Raw genomic sequence first — 13,731 nt, forward strand, 5'->3', positions numbered from 1 at the left:
TATTGAATACAGCCCTCAGTCTCTAGCCTTGATCATTAATAAGAAAATGCACCATAAGCCATCAAGTTTAACGGTTCAACAGGGTTATATTGTAGCATTAATTATCAATCAAATCAATGTAATAAATTAAATCACTTATGAACATTCCTCAACCAGGAAGAACTCTAGTTTAACAAAAACAACAACAATACAATAAATAAAGCTCATACTCTCAAAGAACCTCAATGCATACAGTTTTAGTCTTTCTTAAATGTCGCTTCATTAAATAAAGAATAATGTGCATTTTATTTTACATACAAATGAAATTCACACACACCATAATATTTACTTTATGCTTTTCAAGGATTTCATTAAAATGTCATCATCGCTGCAGTGCTGTAAAGTTATGAACATGTGTGGATATCCAGTACCCATTGAATACATACACATGCGAAAGTGCGAGTTTTGTATAATGAAGGGGGGGGGGGGGGGGGGGTTCTGGAAAGCGCTTCATCATTCCATATCACTGTAGTCTGCAGTGTTAGAATCCGGCTCTGTGCTGTTCAGAAGGTCCACTAATAAAGAGATGAGCTGGCTGTCTTGAGTGCTGTTCTCTTCGACACTACAGCCAGAGGTTAAAGGTCGGAGGTTACGGTGAAGCATAGCCTGCAGAGAGGTGCGTAACGCCCACAGCACCTCCCAGCCCTGAGCAGACAGCTCCCATCGTACGAGAGAACGGCCCGGCATGGTTACCTCCACCCGATCGCCATACGCTGCAGGAGAGAGACAGGAGGATGGTCTTAAACAAGTCTTCGTGTGTCTGTCTATATCGGTCTGTGTCTCATTCATTCTCTCTCTCTCTTTTTATGTCTCTCTCTCTCTTCATGTCTCTCTCTCTCTCTCGATCTTTCCTTCTCTCTCAATGTGGGTCTCTCGTTCTCTTTCTTTCTCTGTCTGCATTTTTCTCGGAGTGCACATCTCTCTCTCTCTCTGTGCATCTCTGTGTGTGTGTGTGAGTGTGAAATGTGCATCTCACTCTCTCTCTCTCTCTCTCTCTGTGCATATCTTTGTCTGTCTGCATTAATCTCTTTCTCTGAGTGCACATCTCTCGCTCTCTCTTTTTCTGCGTGTGTGAAATGTGCCCCTCTCGGAATGCACGTCTCTCTTGCTCTTTGTCTGTGTACATCTCTCTCTCTCTCTCTCTCTCTCTCTTTCTTTTTCCCCTCTGTATGCGTTTCTATCTCTTTATTTGTATTAATCTCAATCTCTCTCTCTCTCTCTTTAGGTGTGTCTGTGTATCTTACACTCTGGGTGCCTGTGCATTTATTTATTTATCTCTCTCTCTCTCTCTCTCTCTCTGAGAATGTGTGCATCTCTCCTTGCAGTGTGTGCGTGTGTGTGTTATTTTACCACGCTCGATCAGGTTACAGTCCGTGAGGAGGAGGAGGGCCAGTGGATGGACTGCAGACGAGTCTCTGATGAAGACGCTGCCATTCGATTTAATTGCAGAGAAGAACGTGAGCCAGCGACTGGGAAGCTTTCGCTCGGCCCTGAATAAAAACACACACACACGTTCTGTCTTTATGGGACATTTGCACAGACTTCAGTATTGAACACTTATTATAATGTATTGTTTTTTTTTTTTTTATATGGCACTTTCATGTCTTTTTATAACTATTTGGCTAAAATAGAACTAATATGTAGAGAGTTAGCGCAGCGTGCTAACGGGGTGACTCGGTTACCTGTTGACGGAGGAGCGGTGGAGTAGCACAGGCCCACTCTGAGTGCGGTAAGACAGGTCGTTAGGACGGAACCTGCCCCCTTTGCTTACGACGCCTCTCTTCACCTGAAAGTCACATGATCGGGAGAAGGATCTGGTTCAGCAGAGCATTCAGACCTCAAACTGAATAAATGTCACATGAACACTGCTGTAATAGCATCACCACAACATGATGTCACTCGGTGACGCTTATTAATGAGCATCTGAGGGTCTGACGTCGAGTTCTTTTAAAACTGTATGAATGACTCGAATTTGAATCTTCAAAAGAATTATCATATCGTTATAATGTACTGCCACAGACCTACACCCCATGAATCCTAAAAGGCTTTCCGTGACCTACTTGTGCTCACTACAATATGGCCTTAACGCAACAGCCTTATTCTAACTGTCTTCTGTAAATGTATGAATGTCTACAAAAACAAAAACGATGCTATAATTGACATTTTCCTCCACAAAGCAACATAAGGCTAAAAGTCTAGGAAGTGTGTTTTCATAGACTTAGGAGGACTATAAGTAAACCGTGGGGGCTTAAATACTCAAAAGTGGATTACATTTTATTTTAAAACATCACAATAAGACCCTCCCCCCCAATAGTGTTACTGTGTGGCTTGGTGTAAACCCCTACTAGCTACATAGTGTAAATAGGCTACATGTGGGGTGTGTGTGTGTGTGTGTGTGTGTGTGTGTGTGTGTAATAGATACCTGGATGAGGTTGGGGTAAAACCCTGCCAGCAGCACAGCTTTAAGAAGCTCCTCCTGATTGCTGTGCTGATTGAGCAGCGATGAAGGGCGGAGACACTTGGCAGAGTGTGTGACTAGCTCCGCCTCAGCCAGATTCTCACTGAACTGCTGAGTTAAACCTACACACACACACAGAGTAATATTAATATGACACGACTGGATATGAATATGTGAAACATAATCACGTTATAGGAAACTTAAATAAGGATGATTTAATGACCGTTATCTAAATATAAAAATGTAGATGATGTTTTGAAATACATCTTTTGTTCTTGCACAAATACAAGGCATGGTCAAATACAACCCCAATTCCAAAAAAGTTGGGACGCTGTGTAAAATGTAAATAGAAACAGAATGCCGTGATTTGCAAATCACATAAAGCCATATGTTATTCACAATAGAACATAAAACATATCACGTGTTTAAACTGAGGAAATGTACAGCTTTAAGAAAAAAATTTTTACGGAATTTTGAATTTGGTGGCCACAACACGTCTCAAAAAAGTTGGGATGGGGCAAAAAAAGGCTGGAAAAGTAAGTGTTACTGAAAAGAAACAGCTGGAGGTTAATTGGCAACAGGTCAGTGTCATGATCGGGTATTAAAAGAGTATTTGGGCTGAATGAAAGTGACTTGCCGTGTATAAAACGCAGACTGGCTGCTGAAAGACTGTGCGAGTCCAAATACTCCTGCCGTCCGCGTCTGTCCTGCAGCTCTCGCCAACCCTGTACTGCTCTACTGAACACCAGGTAATCACTGCAGCTGGAGCCACTCAGAGCCCCTTTAGCCTGCCGAGAGAGAATAATAACAGATTATGGTTTTAGCTATAATACAGTGATGACTGAAAGTGTGGAAAGGAAAACACTGCATTCCAGCATAAGAACTTTATCCCATCTGTGAAACATGGTGGTGGTAGTGTCATGGCTTTCCATCATTGATGGAACAGTGAATTATGAGTTATACCAGCGAATTCTAAAGGAAAATGTCCAGACATCAGTCTGTGAAGTGAATCTGAAGAGAAAGTGGGTCATGCAGCAAGACAACGATCCTAAACACACGAGTCGTTCTACCACAGAACGGTTAAAGAAGAATAAAGTTAATGTTTTGGAACGGCCAAGTCAAAGTCCTGACCTTAATCCAATAGAAATCTTGTGGAAAGACCTGACGCAAGCAGTTCATGTGATGAAACCCACCAACATCCCAGAGTTGAAGCTGTTCTGCACTGAGGAACGGGATAAAATTCCTCCAAGCCGATGTGCAGGACTGATCAACAGTTACCGTAAACATTTAATTGCAGTTATTGATGCACAAGGGGCTCACACCAGATACTGAAAACAAAGCTTCACATACTTTTACCACTCGCAAATATGTAATATCTGTAAATAATAATAATAATAATAATAATTCCTCAATGAAATAAACGACCAAGTATAATATTTTTGTCTCATTTGTTTAATTGGTTTTTTTTTATCCACTTTTAGGACTTGTGTATAAATCTGATGTGTTAGGTCATATAGAAATACAGGCACCACTGTAAGTATAGTGTAGCTGTAATTTAATCCTGATGTTCTGTTCCACTGATTCAGTCCCTGTTGATATTTATACAACTAATGCTTGTACGGTTCATTACAGAAACCAAGCCAAGCTCACAAAGCTTTATGTTGGGAAAATCAAGAGAAGTGTGCTTGTGATGTTGTAACTTTGACCCTAACAGAACGCAAAAGGTTGACGAAAAGCATACATGGGAGGACATATGAATGCGTGTGTGAGACCTTGGTGACTGTGGAGCGGTTTTGCAGGCTGTTGTGAAACGGGTCTCGGGTCAGACAGGCTGCCACAGACAGCATGGGCAGGACACAGCGGAAAAGACAAGACAGAACCAGGAGCTTCCCCAAGCGTGGGTCACATGACATACATGCCACACGCTCCCCCAGCGGAGTCAGGCACTCCGACATGTCCAACACACCTACAGAGAAATACGCGAAGGTCATCTAACTTGAACTTGGGTTAATATTCAGAACAACATGCCCAGACTGTTGTGTATCCTCACCGATCTCCTGCAGCGTCTTCACGGCTTCTCTCACTGAACCTTGTTCTGGAGAGTCCATCACCTGGGACAGGAAGTCTACAGCCTATATTAGATAGATAAATAAATAAATAAATAAATAAATAAATAAATAAATAAATAAATAAATAAATGCTACATATGAAAGCAGAGAGGTTTTAGTCTGCATAAGGTATTTGCAAACCTAAAACTTAAATGAAATAAATAAATAACATACAACTCATCTCCTCAGACAACCCCCATGACCCCCCCGAAGGTTTTTGGTACAGCCCACAGCACATACCTTACTCTGAGGACTGTGAATCTTGGCCTGAACCACCAGGCTCTCCAGGGGGGTGCGCAGAATCTCCGGGATGGGAAACTTGGTCATGGCATCGAGTTTTTTCCGGGGAAACAAGTGATAGGCGTGGCCAGGTTGGCATCGACCCGCCCTCCCACGGCGCTGAATGACATTCGAGCGAGAGATCCAGACCGTGTCCAAACAGGAGACCTGTGCAGAAAGAATTTCAAGATTACTTCAACAGTTTACTTTGGCAGAAAAAAATAAATAAATAAAAATCGAGAAAAGACCTAGAAAGAATTTCTCAAAGTCAATGAAATGAAAGGCATTGAAACAATCAGCGCTGTGCGACGTTAATAGTTTTTTTTTTTTAGCTCAAGCATTTCTTTAATTCAAATGCAAAAACCATTTAAGCCATGAGTCTTCTCCTCTTAGACCATGACTCATCTCACCTTGGTCCTGGGATCGTAGCTCTGCTCTTTCTGAGTGCCCAGGTCCACAACGTGCACTATGTCATTGATGGTGATGGACGTCTCTGCGATGTTGGTTGCCAGGACAATTTTGCGCTGGCCCTCTGGGGGGCGCTTGAACACAACCTGCTGATCTGCTACAGACATGCTGGAGTGCACTGAGAGGAGGGGGGGGGAGAATAAACAAAAGGTTGGTTCATTTTAATGCTATAAGGCATTGCTGGACTGAAAAACGTCTTTTCTTTAAACAAAATGTCCTGTAAAACGATTCTATCAGGGTGTTCAGGTTCATCTGAGGTTTTTATAGCTATTAAATACAGTCAGTAGTGGCTCTCAGTTTTCCTGGGTTTACCTTTTAGACTTTTATCTTTGTATATAAATCATAATATAAAAAAGGTACATTCGAATCTTTTCACCGCTCAACTGTATATGTTTAAGGTTTAGGAACGCATCACGCGGTGTTGTATCGCAGATGGCATATATTTGGTACGATGTTAGAGAAAAAGAGTTCATGTTTAAGTGAGGTAGAGAACGAAGGAGTAGATGAACTGGAGTGATAAACAGTGTTGTTACATGGTAAGATGAGCTGTGAGCCCAATTTGAAGGCCTGCTTCTCCTCCAGCTTCTGCTGCAAGGCTTTAATGTCCTGCCAGCCGGGCAGAAAACACAGCACCGCCCCTGAACAGCCCGGAAACAAGGACAGAAGACACAAGGTGGGGCAGGAATATTAAAAAAATAATAATAAAACACACCTGGTTGTAATGTAAAACAGATGTTTAAAAGAGATAGAATGAAGACGTGTGTGTGTGTTTGTTTACCTGGCTCTCCACGAGTGTGAATGTGATCGATCACGTCGGCGACTAAATCAAGGTCAGGGGTCGGATCATCCTGTTCCTTCATAATGCATACCAGTGAAGCAAACTCTTAGTGTTTATTATGGTGCAATTCTCACCTCTATACCTGTCTCACTCGCCCTTCTCTCACCCGTACATATCTGTCTCGCTCGCCCTTCTCTCACCCGTACATATCTGTCTCGCTCGCCCTTCTCTCACCCGTACATATCTGTCTCGCTCGCCCTTCTCTCACCCGTACATATCTGTCTCGCTCTCCCTTCTCTCACCCGTACATATCTGTCTCGCTCTCTCTTCTCTCACCCGTACATCTGTCTCGCTCTCTCTTCTCTCACCCGTACATATCTGTCTCGCTCTCCCTTCTCTCACCCGTACATATCTGTCTCGCTCGCCCTTCTCTCACCCGTACATATCTGTCTCGCTCGCCCTTCTCTCACCCGTACATATCTGTCTCGCTCTCCCTTCTCTCACCCGTACATATCTGTCTCGCTCTCCCTTCTCTCACCCGTACATATCTGTCTCGCTTGCCCTTCTCTCACCCATACATATCTGTCTCGCTCTCCCTTCTCTCACCCATATTATATATGTCTCACTTCTTTCCGTTGTCTTACCTGTATACCTGTCTCGGCCCTTTCCCTTTACTCACCTGCCTATCAGTCATCTATTTCCCATTTCTCACCTGCATAGCTCTCTCATTTATTTCTCTTTTCTCACCTGTATATCTGTCTCACTGTCACTTTCCTCATCTGTATCACACATTTCCATTTTCTCACATTTATACCCGTCTCACCACTCCGCTTGTCTTACCTCTATCCCTACATAACATATCTCTCAGCACTGCTCCTTGCCTTCCCTGTATATCGTGCTCACTCTGCTTCTTTTGAAACCTGTCTAGCTGCATCATTTCCTCACCTGGGTGTTGGCCTTATTCGCTGGTCTCCCCATCTCCCTCAGCACCTCCTCCAGGTATCTCTGTCTCACAGGGTGCATGAAGCCGGGGACGTGCACTACAGGACACTCATCAAAGTAGGAGGCAAGGCGCTGCGTGTCTCCGCTGGCGCTCATCAGCACCACGCGCAGCTCAGGATTGTGGGTAAGGGCGCGACGCAGCAGGGCCAGCAACACGTCCGTGTTTACGTCTCGTTCGTGCACCTCGTCCACCATCACATGACTCACGCCGCGCAGCCACGGATTCGACCGCAGCTTCCTCAGCAGGACGCCCACGGTGAGGAAGAGGAGCGCGCCACCGCTGGCCTCTGGGGGGCGAGACTCTAAACGAACCTGCAGAGAGAATTTTTAACTACCCCAGATTTCTCACAAGAATGTTAGCTACGTCACTGCTTGGGGTTCAGTTTCAGGAAACTAAGCACATCGGTAAAATACTTACAATGTAAATAAACCCAAACTACAGTCTCATCTGAAGAGCTAAATAATTATGCTATACCTGGTAGCCGACACAGGGCCTGAGGGCGGGGCCCATCTCATTGGCGACACGCTCAGCCACCGAGACTGCGCTGATCCTGCGCGGCTGCGTGACCAGGATGTTGCAGTGAGCCCCGGCTCCGCCCCTCACACGGCCCTCTAGCAGGAAACGCGGGATCCTCGTCGTCTTCCCGCAGCCCGTCTCTCCAGCCACCAGCACCACCCGTGACGCCTCCACCGCCTCCACCAGACGATCCCGATGAGAGTCTACAGGAAGCTCCGCCCCCCGAGCCGGCCCTGCCCTCTCCCACTGCCTCAGAAGGCTGTCACTCAGGAACTCCGCCTCCTCAGGGTTCAGAGGGCGGTACGGCTTGCCAGTGATCGCGTCAAGCATAGAATCCTCGTCGTTATCACCTCCTTCATCGTCCTCGTTAAAGGAAGAGGACTGCCTCTGGTCAGCTCGCTCTGCCCACAGTTTCTGCACCGCCTCCTCCACCGGAAACTACTCAATAACAGAAATCAACATTTTTAATTCATCTAAACATTGTTTTGCTCTGTCTCTACAAAACAAAATTCATGAATTTGTGAACTTTCCCAAATTTATTTATTTATTTATTTTTCCTCCAACACTGGTCAACATTTATGTGGAGCTGCGGCACGATTAATCCCATTTCGATTAATCCCGTTTTTATTTCATTTAATGAATCAAATTCCCACATTTGTTCATCCAGGTCGTAATTGTTCCTGCTCGTGTATAGACAGATATTCCCGTTTCGCTCTATAAAAACAGCATTAATCCCAAAAGCAGCTCGAATCCTAATGGTTCCCTGGTAGCTTCTCTGTTTGCTCAGATACACTGTAAAGGCACAAACCTGCGTTAAATGATCTCTGATCCTGCGCTCAAGACTGTCCGGGATCTCCAAGCGGCACGGCCTCTTCTCTCGCACTCCTGCCTCCTTCACCTCCTCTTGGTTGTACATGGCATGTGTGAGAGGATTATTCTGCTCATCCAGCAGCTCCAGCTCCTAAAAGCATCATATTTCACACAGACCTACTCTTTAAAACCTTCGCCAAAAGCTTAGGTCCTGGCTTTTCAGCTAGTTTATTGTAATCTTGCCTTTTAAACTATAGCTTAAAAAAATAAAAAATAAAAAATTCACAATACATTAAATACACGTCTGATAAATTGTAAACGAGTCTGTTTACATACACACTAATGATCTAATCCTGCCAGATTACTGAAGTGGTCACATTAACAACTTACTACTATAGCAATCTACAGATTAAAGCTGGACTAATAATAAAGTACTTCATCTATTAATCCCGTAATATTTTGTTGCTTCTCCATCATTTTTAAACACGATAAACGATTTCACACCAGGTCTTATCCCTTCCCTGGTGGATTAGCAGGTTGCGAAGAGGCTGTAGAGACGTGATGTCAGATACCTCAAAAGAATCAACGTGGAAATATGTTATCTAATACGAACACGAGTCCACACACCTTAAGTCTGAGGCACGCGAGCGCCGCTGCTCGCGTTTCAGCCTCCAGTCTGCGGCGGCCGCAGCCGGTAAAGCTCATCTCCGCGGGCCAGCGCAGAGTGAGTTCACACTCCTTCACCTTCCCTCCAACGGTCTTGTACTGCAGCAGCTCCTGACAAAACATCGCACACAGTTAGGACACGAAAGGGACTGGTCATGTGACCTCAACAGGGGTTTTAAAATAACACGGATTAATGAGCTTAAAAGACATGGCATCAAAAAGTGCCGCATCAATGATAGATTTATTTAACCTCTACGATCATAAAAGCTCAGGTTTACAGGCTAATATATTGATATAAAAGTGGTATAAGTGGAATAAAACACTCTGAGACGTGCAGGACCGTATTGCACTACCCCCACCAGCACGTTTCCATACGGTTTATTCCCTGCATAAACAACCTGTACTGTCAGTTACATAAGGATACTCCTGACTGTTCCCAAATCTAACGTGATGACTCGACGTGACCTGTTTAGCGTGCTCATTTAACTTACGTTGACGCTTTCAGATGTCGTGGCCACTTGAATAACCCTCGCCAAAAGCGCCTTCGGCTTCGAGAAGATCCCGAGCGCCTCCGAGACCTTCGGATCCTCTTCCACCACTCTGCACCCAATAGACAATAAATACACTCAAGGCATGCATACAGCGGAGTCTGAAAAATCTACAGAGACTACATTTAAAAAAAATAAATAATAAAAAAGAAAAAAACTGGACATAAAAACAAAAGTTTTAGAATTTGGAAAATTTTAAAACAAAGAAAAGAAGAAAATGTTTAATATCAATATCATGACTATTCAAGAAAAAAAAAAAAGTCTCTATTTAAATTACACGCCGTCACTAAAATAAAAAAAAAAAAGTCGGATAAACCAAACGCTGAGAAAATTCGGATATTCATGTAAATATTCCCTTTAGATTCTACTTTAAGTTTAAAAAGGTCACCGTTTGCAAGACACTTAAACGAGCCGGAATTGAAAAGGCCAAAGTCGTGGCTTGAGGGTAAATAAATCAAACGGCCTACTCCAGGTTTCCTGCGGCTCTTCTCATCCTGCTGCTCGTGGTTCGTCGTAGCTCCCTGCTTTTACACACGCTCGGGTCTTCGTCTTCATCCTCGCAGACAAACGAGCGCCAACCAGACTCCCGGGCCAGTCTCTGTGTGGGAAGCTGGTTCCTAGGACCCAGAACTCCCAGTTCCTGTTCACACAGAACACAGTACAGGTTGAGTCAGCAATCAAGCAAGACACGTCTGGGGTCCAAAGCTCCAACGGTTACTTCTTTATGCTGCTTTCAAACTTGGGCATTTTTTTTTTTTTTTTTTTTTTTAAGTGCTGATATGAAAAAACGAATAGGATTTTGTCGAAAGCTGAAGCTGTTACTAATTTTCACATCGCACTGTATTATTTATTTTTTAAAATTAGAAATAAACGATAAACTCTTACGATAAACATGACGGTACAGCTCACCGTTCATTCCGTGGCTTTATCCTCGACTCAACAGCTGCTAAAAACGCAACGCGCACGAGACTGCTGCTGTAGGTTTTAAGAATGAAAAAGGGGCGGGGCCTCTACTCACCCTCAGCCTATGGCAGGCAGCTGCTGCAGCGCGTCGTTCCGCCTCCTGTTTCCGTGATCCGAATCCCTCTACTTCGATCCTCTGAGGCCAGAACAATGTAACGGTCGCCCTCTACCACAACAACAGCAAGAAATCTGTCATTTTCTGTGCTCAGTTTCTATTTGGGATATTTATAGCTGTTAATAGGTTTAAACGAATTAGTACACTTGTACAAGCGCTTATTCCGCTTGTACCTTCACATCTCCGTCTGTGCAGCTGTACTGGATGTATCGAGAGATATTCGACTGTCCCAGGGATCGAGACAGGGTTGAATGTAGGAGATTCTTTGGCTCTGGGAACTCCATGAGCAGGTCAGACTGGCCTGGTGAAATAAACACAGTAGAGCTTTAGGTGAGGCATTACAAGTCAAGCATTGTTTTTTGGCCACAACAGTTATTATTATTATTTTTGTTTGTTTCCAAATCCTGCGTCCTCATGAAAATAAGTTGAGAGACAAGCCAAATCATTTCTTACAGAAGCTGTATAATAGTGCTTTCATTTTGCCCTCGCTCTCGCTCATAAATAGATGGATGTTAAACTGGATTCAGGGACATGTTGTGCATGAGAGAAATAAATACGGTGCCCTCCAGTAATATTGGCACCCTTGATAAATATGAGTAAAGAAGGCTGTGAAAAATTGTCTTTATTGTTTAACCTTTCGATCAAAAAATTCACAAAAATACCCTGCTCTCATGGATATCAAACAATTGCAAATATAACACCCAACTGGCACCCTCTCATGAGAAAAATATATTTGAAGTGTATTCACATTGATATTTTACATTTTTTAGTACACCTGAGTGACTAGGAACAGGAAATTGTTCAACCATGACTTCCTGTTTCACAGGGGTATAAATATGAGGTAACACACAGGACAAATTCCCTTAATCATTCATAACAATGGGTAAGACCGAGGAATATACCTGTGATGTGCGGCAAAAGGTTGTTGAGCTTCATGAAATGGGAAGTGGCTATAAGAAAATATCACAAGCATTGAAAACGCCCATTTCCACCATCAGGGCAATAATTAAGAAGTTCCAGTCAACTGGAAATGTTATGAATCAACCTGGAATTAGACGTGTGTCTATATCATCTCAACGCACTGTGAAGAGGACGGTTCGTGTGGCCAAAAAATCTCCAAGGATCACAGCTGGAGAACTGCAGAAGTTAGTTGTGTCTTGGGGTCAGAAAGTCTCCAAAACTACAATCTGAAGTCACCTACATCACCACAAGTTGTTTGGAAGGGTTTCAAGAAAAAAGCCTCTCCTCTCATCCAAAAACAAACTCGAGCGTCTTCAGTTTGCCAGACACTACTGGAACTTCAAATGGGATCGGGTTCTATGGTCAGATGAAACCATTATAGAGCATTTTGGTAATAAACACCAGAGGTGGTTTTGACACACAGAGAGGTAGCCATATGGAAAAGTACCTCATGCCCACAGTTAAATATGGAGGTGGATCTTTAATGTTTTGGGACTGTTACACTGCCAGAGGACCTGGACGTTTTGTTAGGATACATGACATCATGGACTCTATCAAATATCAACAGATATTAAATGAAAACCTGACTGTCTCTGCCAGAAAGCTTCAAATGGGCCGTGGTTGGATCTTCCAGCAGGACAATGATCCAAAACATACATCACAATCAACACAAAAATGGTTTACTGACCACAAAATCAAGGTCCTGCCATGACCATCCCAGTCCCCTGACCTGAACCCCATAGACAGCCTGTGGGCTGAACTGAAGAAGAGCATTGAAATGTGAAGGATCTGGAGAGATTCTGTATGGAGGAATGGTCTCAGATCCCTTGCCATGTATTCTCCAACCTCATCAAGCATTATAAGAGAAGACTCAGAGCTGTTATCTTGGCAAAGGGACCTAGCACAAAGTACTGACTAAAAGGATGCCAATAATTGTTGCACACCTATATTTAACAAAGATTTTTATATATATAAACCTATGTTATGTTTGAAATTGTTTGCTATCCATGAGAGCAGAGTATTTAGTGAACTTTTTGACCGAAAGGTTAAACAATGAAGACAATCTCTCACAGCCTTCTTTGGTCATATTTACCAAGGGTGCCAATATTAGTGGAGGACACTGTACGATCAATTTGTTGTCCTCTTGAACTCTTATTGGCTGTTTCTCATCGCTGCAACTAATCACAGGGGGTTTCACATTATGTGATTCATCAGCAGGCAAATCAAACATGCTTGAAAATATCAGAGCCTCGCGGCATTAATCACACAGAAAACCCTCACACTGGATACTAGAGAACTCTACACAGTGCACTACATGTCATTTGGGACACAGCCATGGTGGTGTGCCGGTATCACGGCCGGGTTGTAGCACTACCTCTGTCCGTGTCGGTGGCAGGTTCTCCGCGGTTCTGAGCGGTTCCAGCTCGGGTCCTGTATAGGCTCACACCGGTCCGGTCCCAACCGGGTCCGCTTCTGATATAAAAGATTTTCCTCCCAAGGTTGCACAGAGTCCGGAGACGCATGATGGAGCTACAGTGCGCCGCCATATTTACACAACACACACGCTTCTTCGGCGCCTCAGAGAAGAGGCGCTTCCTCTTCAGCAGCGCCATCTGTCGGTGCGGCATGACAACTGCTCTGTATTTACACTCTTGCTGACGCTAACACAGAAAAACAAAACTCGTCAACGAAATTTACGAACACAAACTTTCTCTTCTTTCTTTCAGCGCTAAAGTAACAAACATTCACCACGAGCACCGTTAGCTTTACCCCAAAACGATCATCGATAACCAAAATGTTGACGTGTAGGCTGCAACACATCCACGTCATTATTCAAGCCGTATTATTCAAAGAATATCCAAAATAAATTTCCAAGAGAAACAAACAAACAAACGAACAAATAACCCACACTTTTCACTCCTTGCATTTTCATTTTGACTTTCAAAACACTCCTTAAAAATCTCAAACTGCATGACCAATTAAAAAAAAAAAACAATTTTTTTTTTACCGATTCATACAG

The 13,731-nt window shown here is 43.6% G+C and overlaps 1 protein-coding gene across 3 annotated transcripts; it reads right to left on the reverse strand.

Moving 5' to 3' along the window:
- Positions 1-163: 163 nt before the first annotated feature.
- dhx30 (DEAH (Asp-Glu-Ala-His) box helicase 30) lies at positions 164-13,643 on the reverse strand. 3 transcript variants are annotated; one of them, XM_053629684.1, is made up of 20 exons: positions 13,087-13,643; positions 10,925-11,052; positions 10,692-10,802; positions 10,141-10,313; positions 9,617-9,725; positions 9,087-9,236; positions 8,458-8,610; positions 7,608-8,087; positions 7,076-7,444; positions 6,131-6,206; positions 5,886-5,990; positions 5,295-5,470; positions 4,846-5,052; positions 4,548-4,629; positions 4,270-4,463; positions 3,135-3,285; positions 2,462-2,619; positions 1,722-1,825; positions 1,390-1,529; positions 164-752 (listed from the first exon to the last, which is right to left on the reverse strand). In XM_053629684.1, the coding sequence occupies exons 1-20, from the start codon at positions 13,337-13,339 to the stop codon at positions 493-495; spliced, it is 3,579 nt and encodes a 1,192-aa protein (XP_053485659.1). In that variant the 5' UTR covers positions 13,340-13,643; the 3' UTR covers positions 164-492. The 3 variants fall into 3 exon arrangements, with proteins under 3 accessions (XP_053485659.1, XP_053485660.1, XP_053485661.1); XM_053629685.1 differs by lacking the exons at positions 10,925-11,052; positions 13,087-13,643 and having other exon boundaries at positions 10,559-10,738; XM_053629686.1 differs by lacking the exons at positions 10,925-11,052; positions 13,087-13,643 and having other exon boundaries at positions 10,583-10,735.
- Between the last annotated feature and the right edge of the window lie 88 nt (positions 13,644-13,731).

This window comes from Ictalurus furcatus, chromosome 7 (assembly GCF_023375685.1).
Source record: "Ictalurus furcatus strain D&B chromosome 7, Billie_1.0, whole genome shotgun sequence".
Classification (NCBI taxonomy): Eukaryota; Metazoa; Chordata; class Actinopteri; order Siluriformes; family Ictaluridae; genus Ictalurus; species Ictalurus furcatus.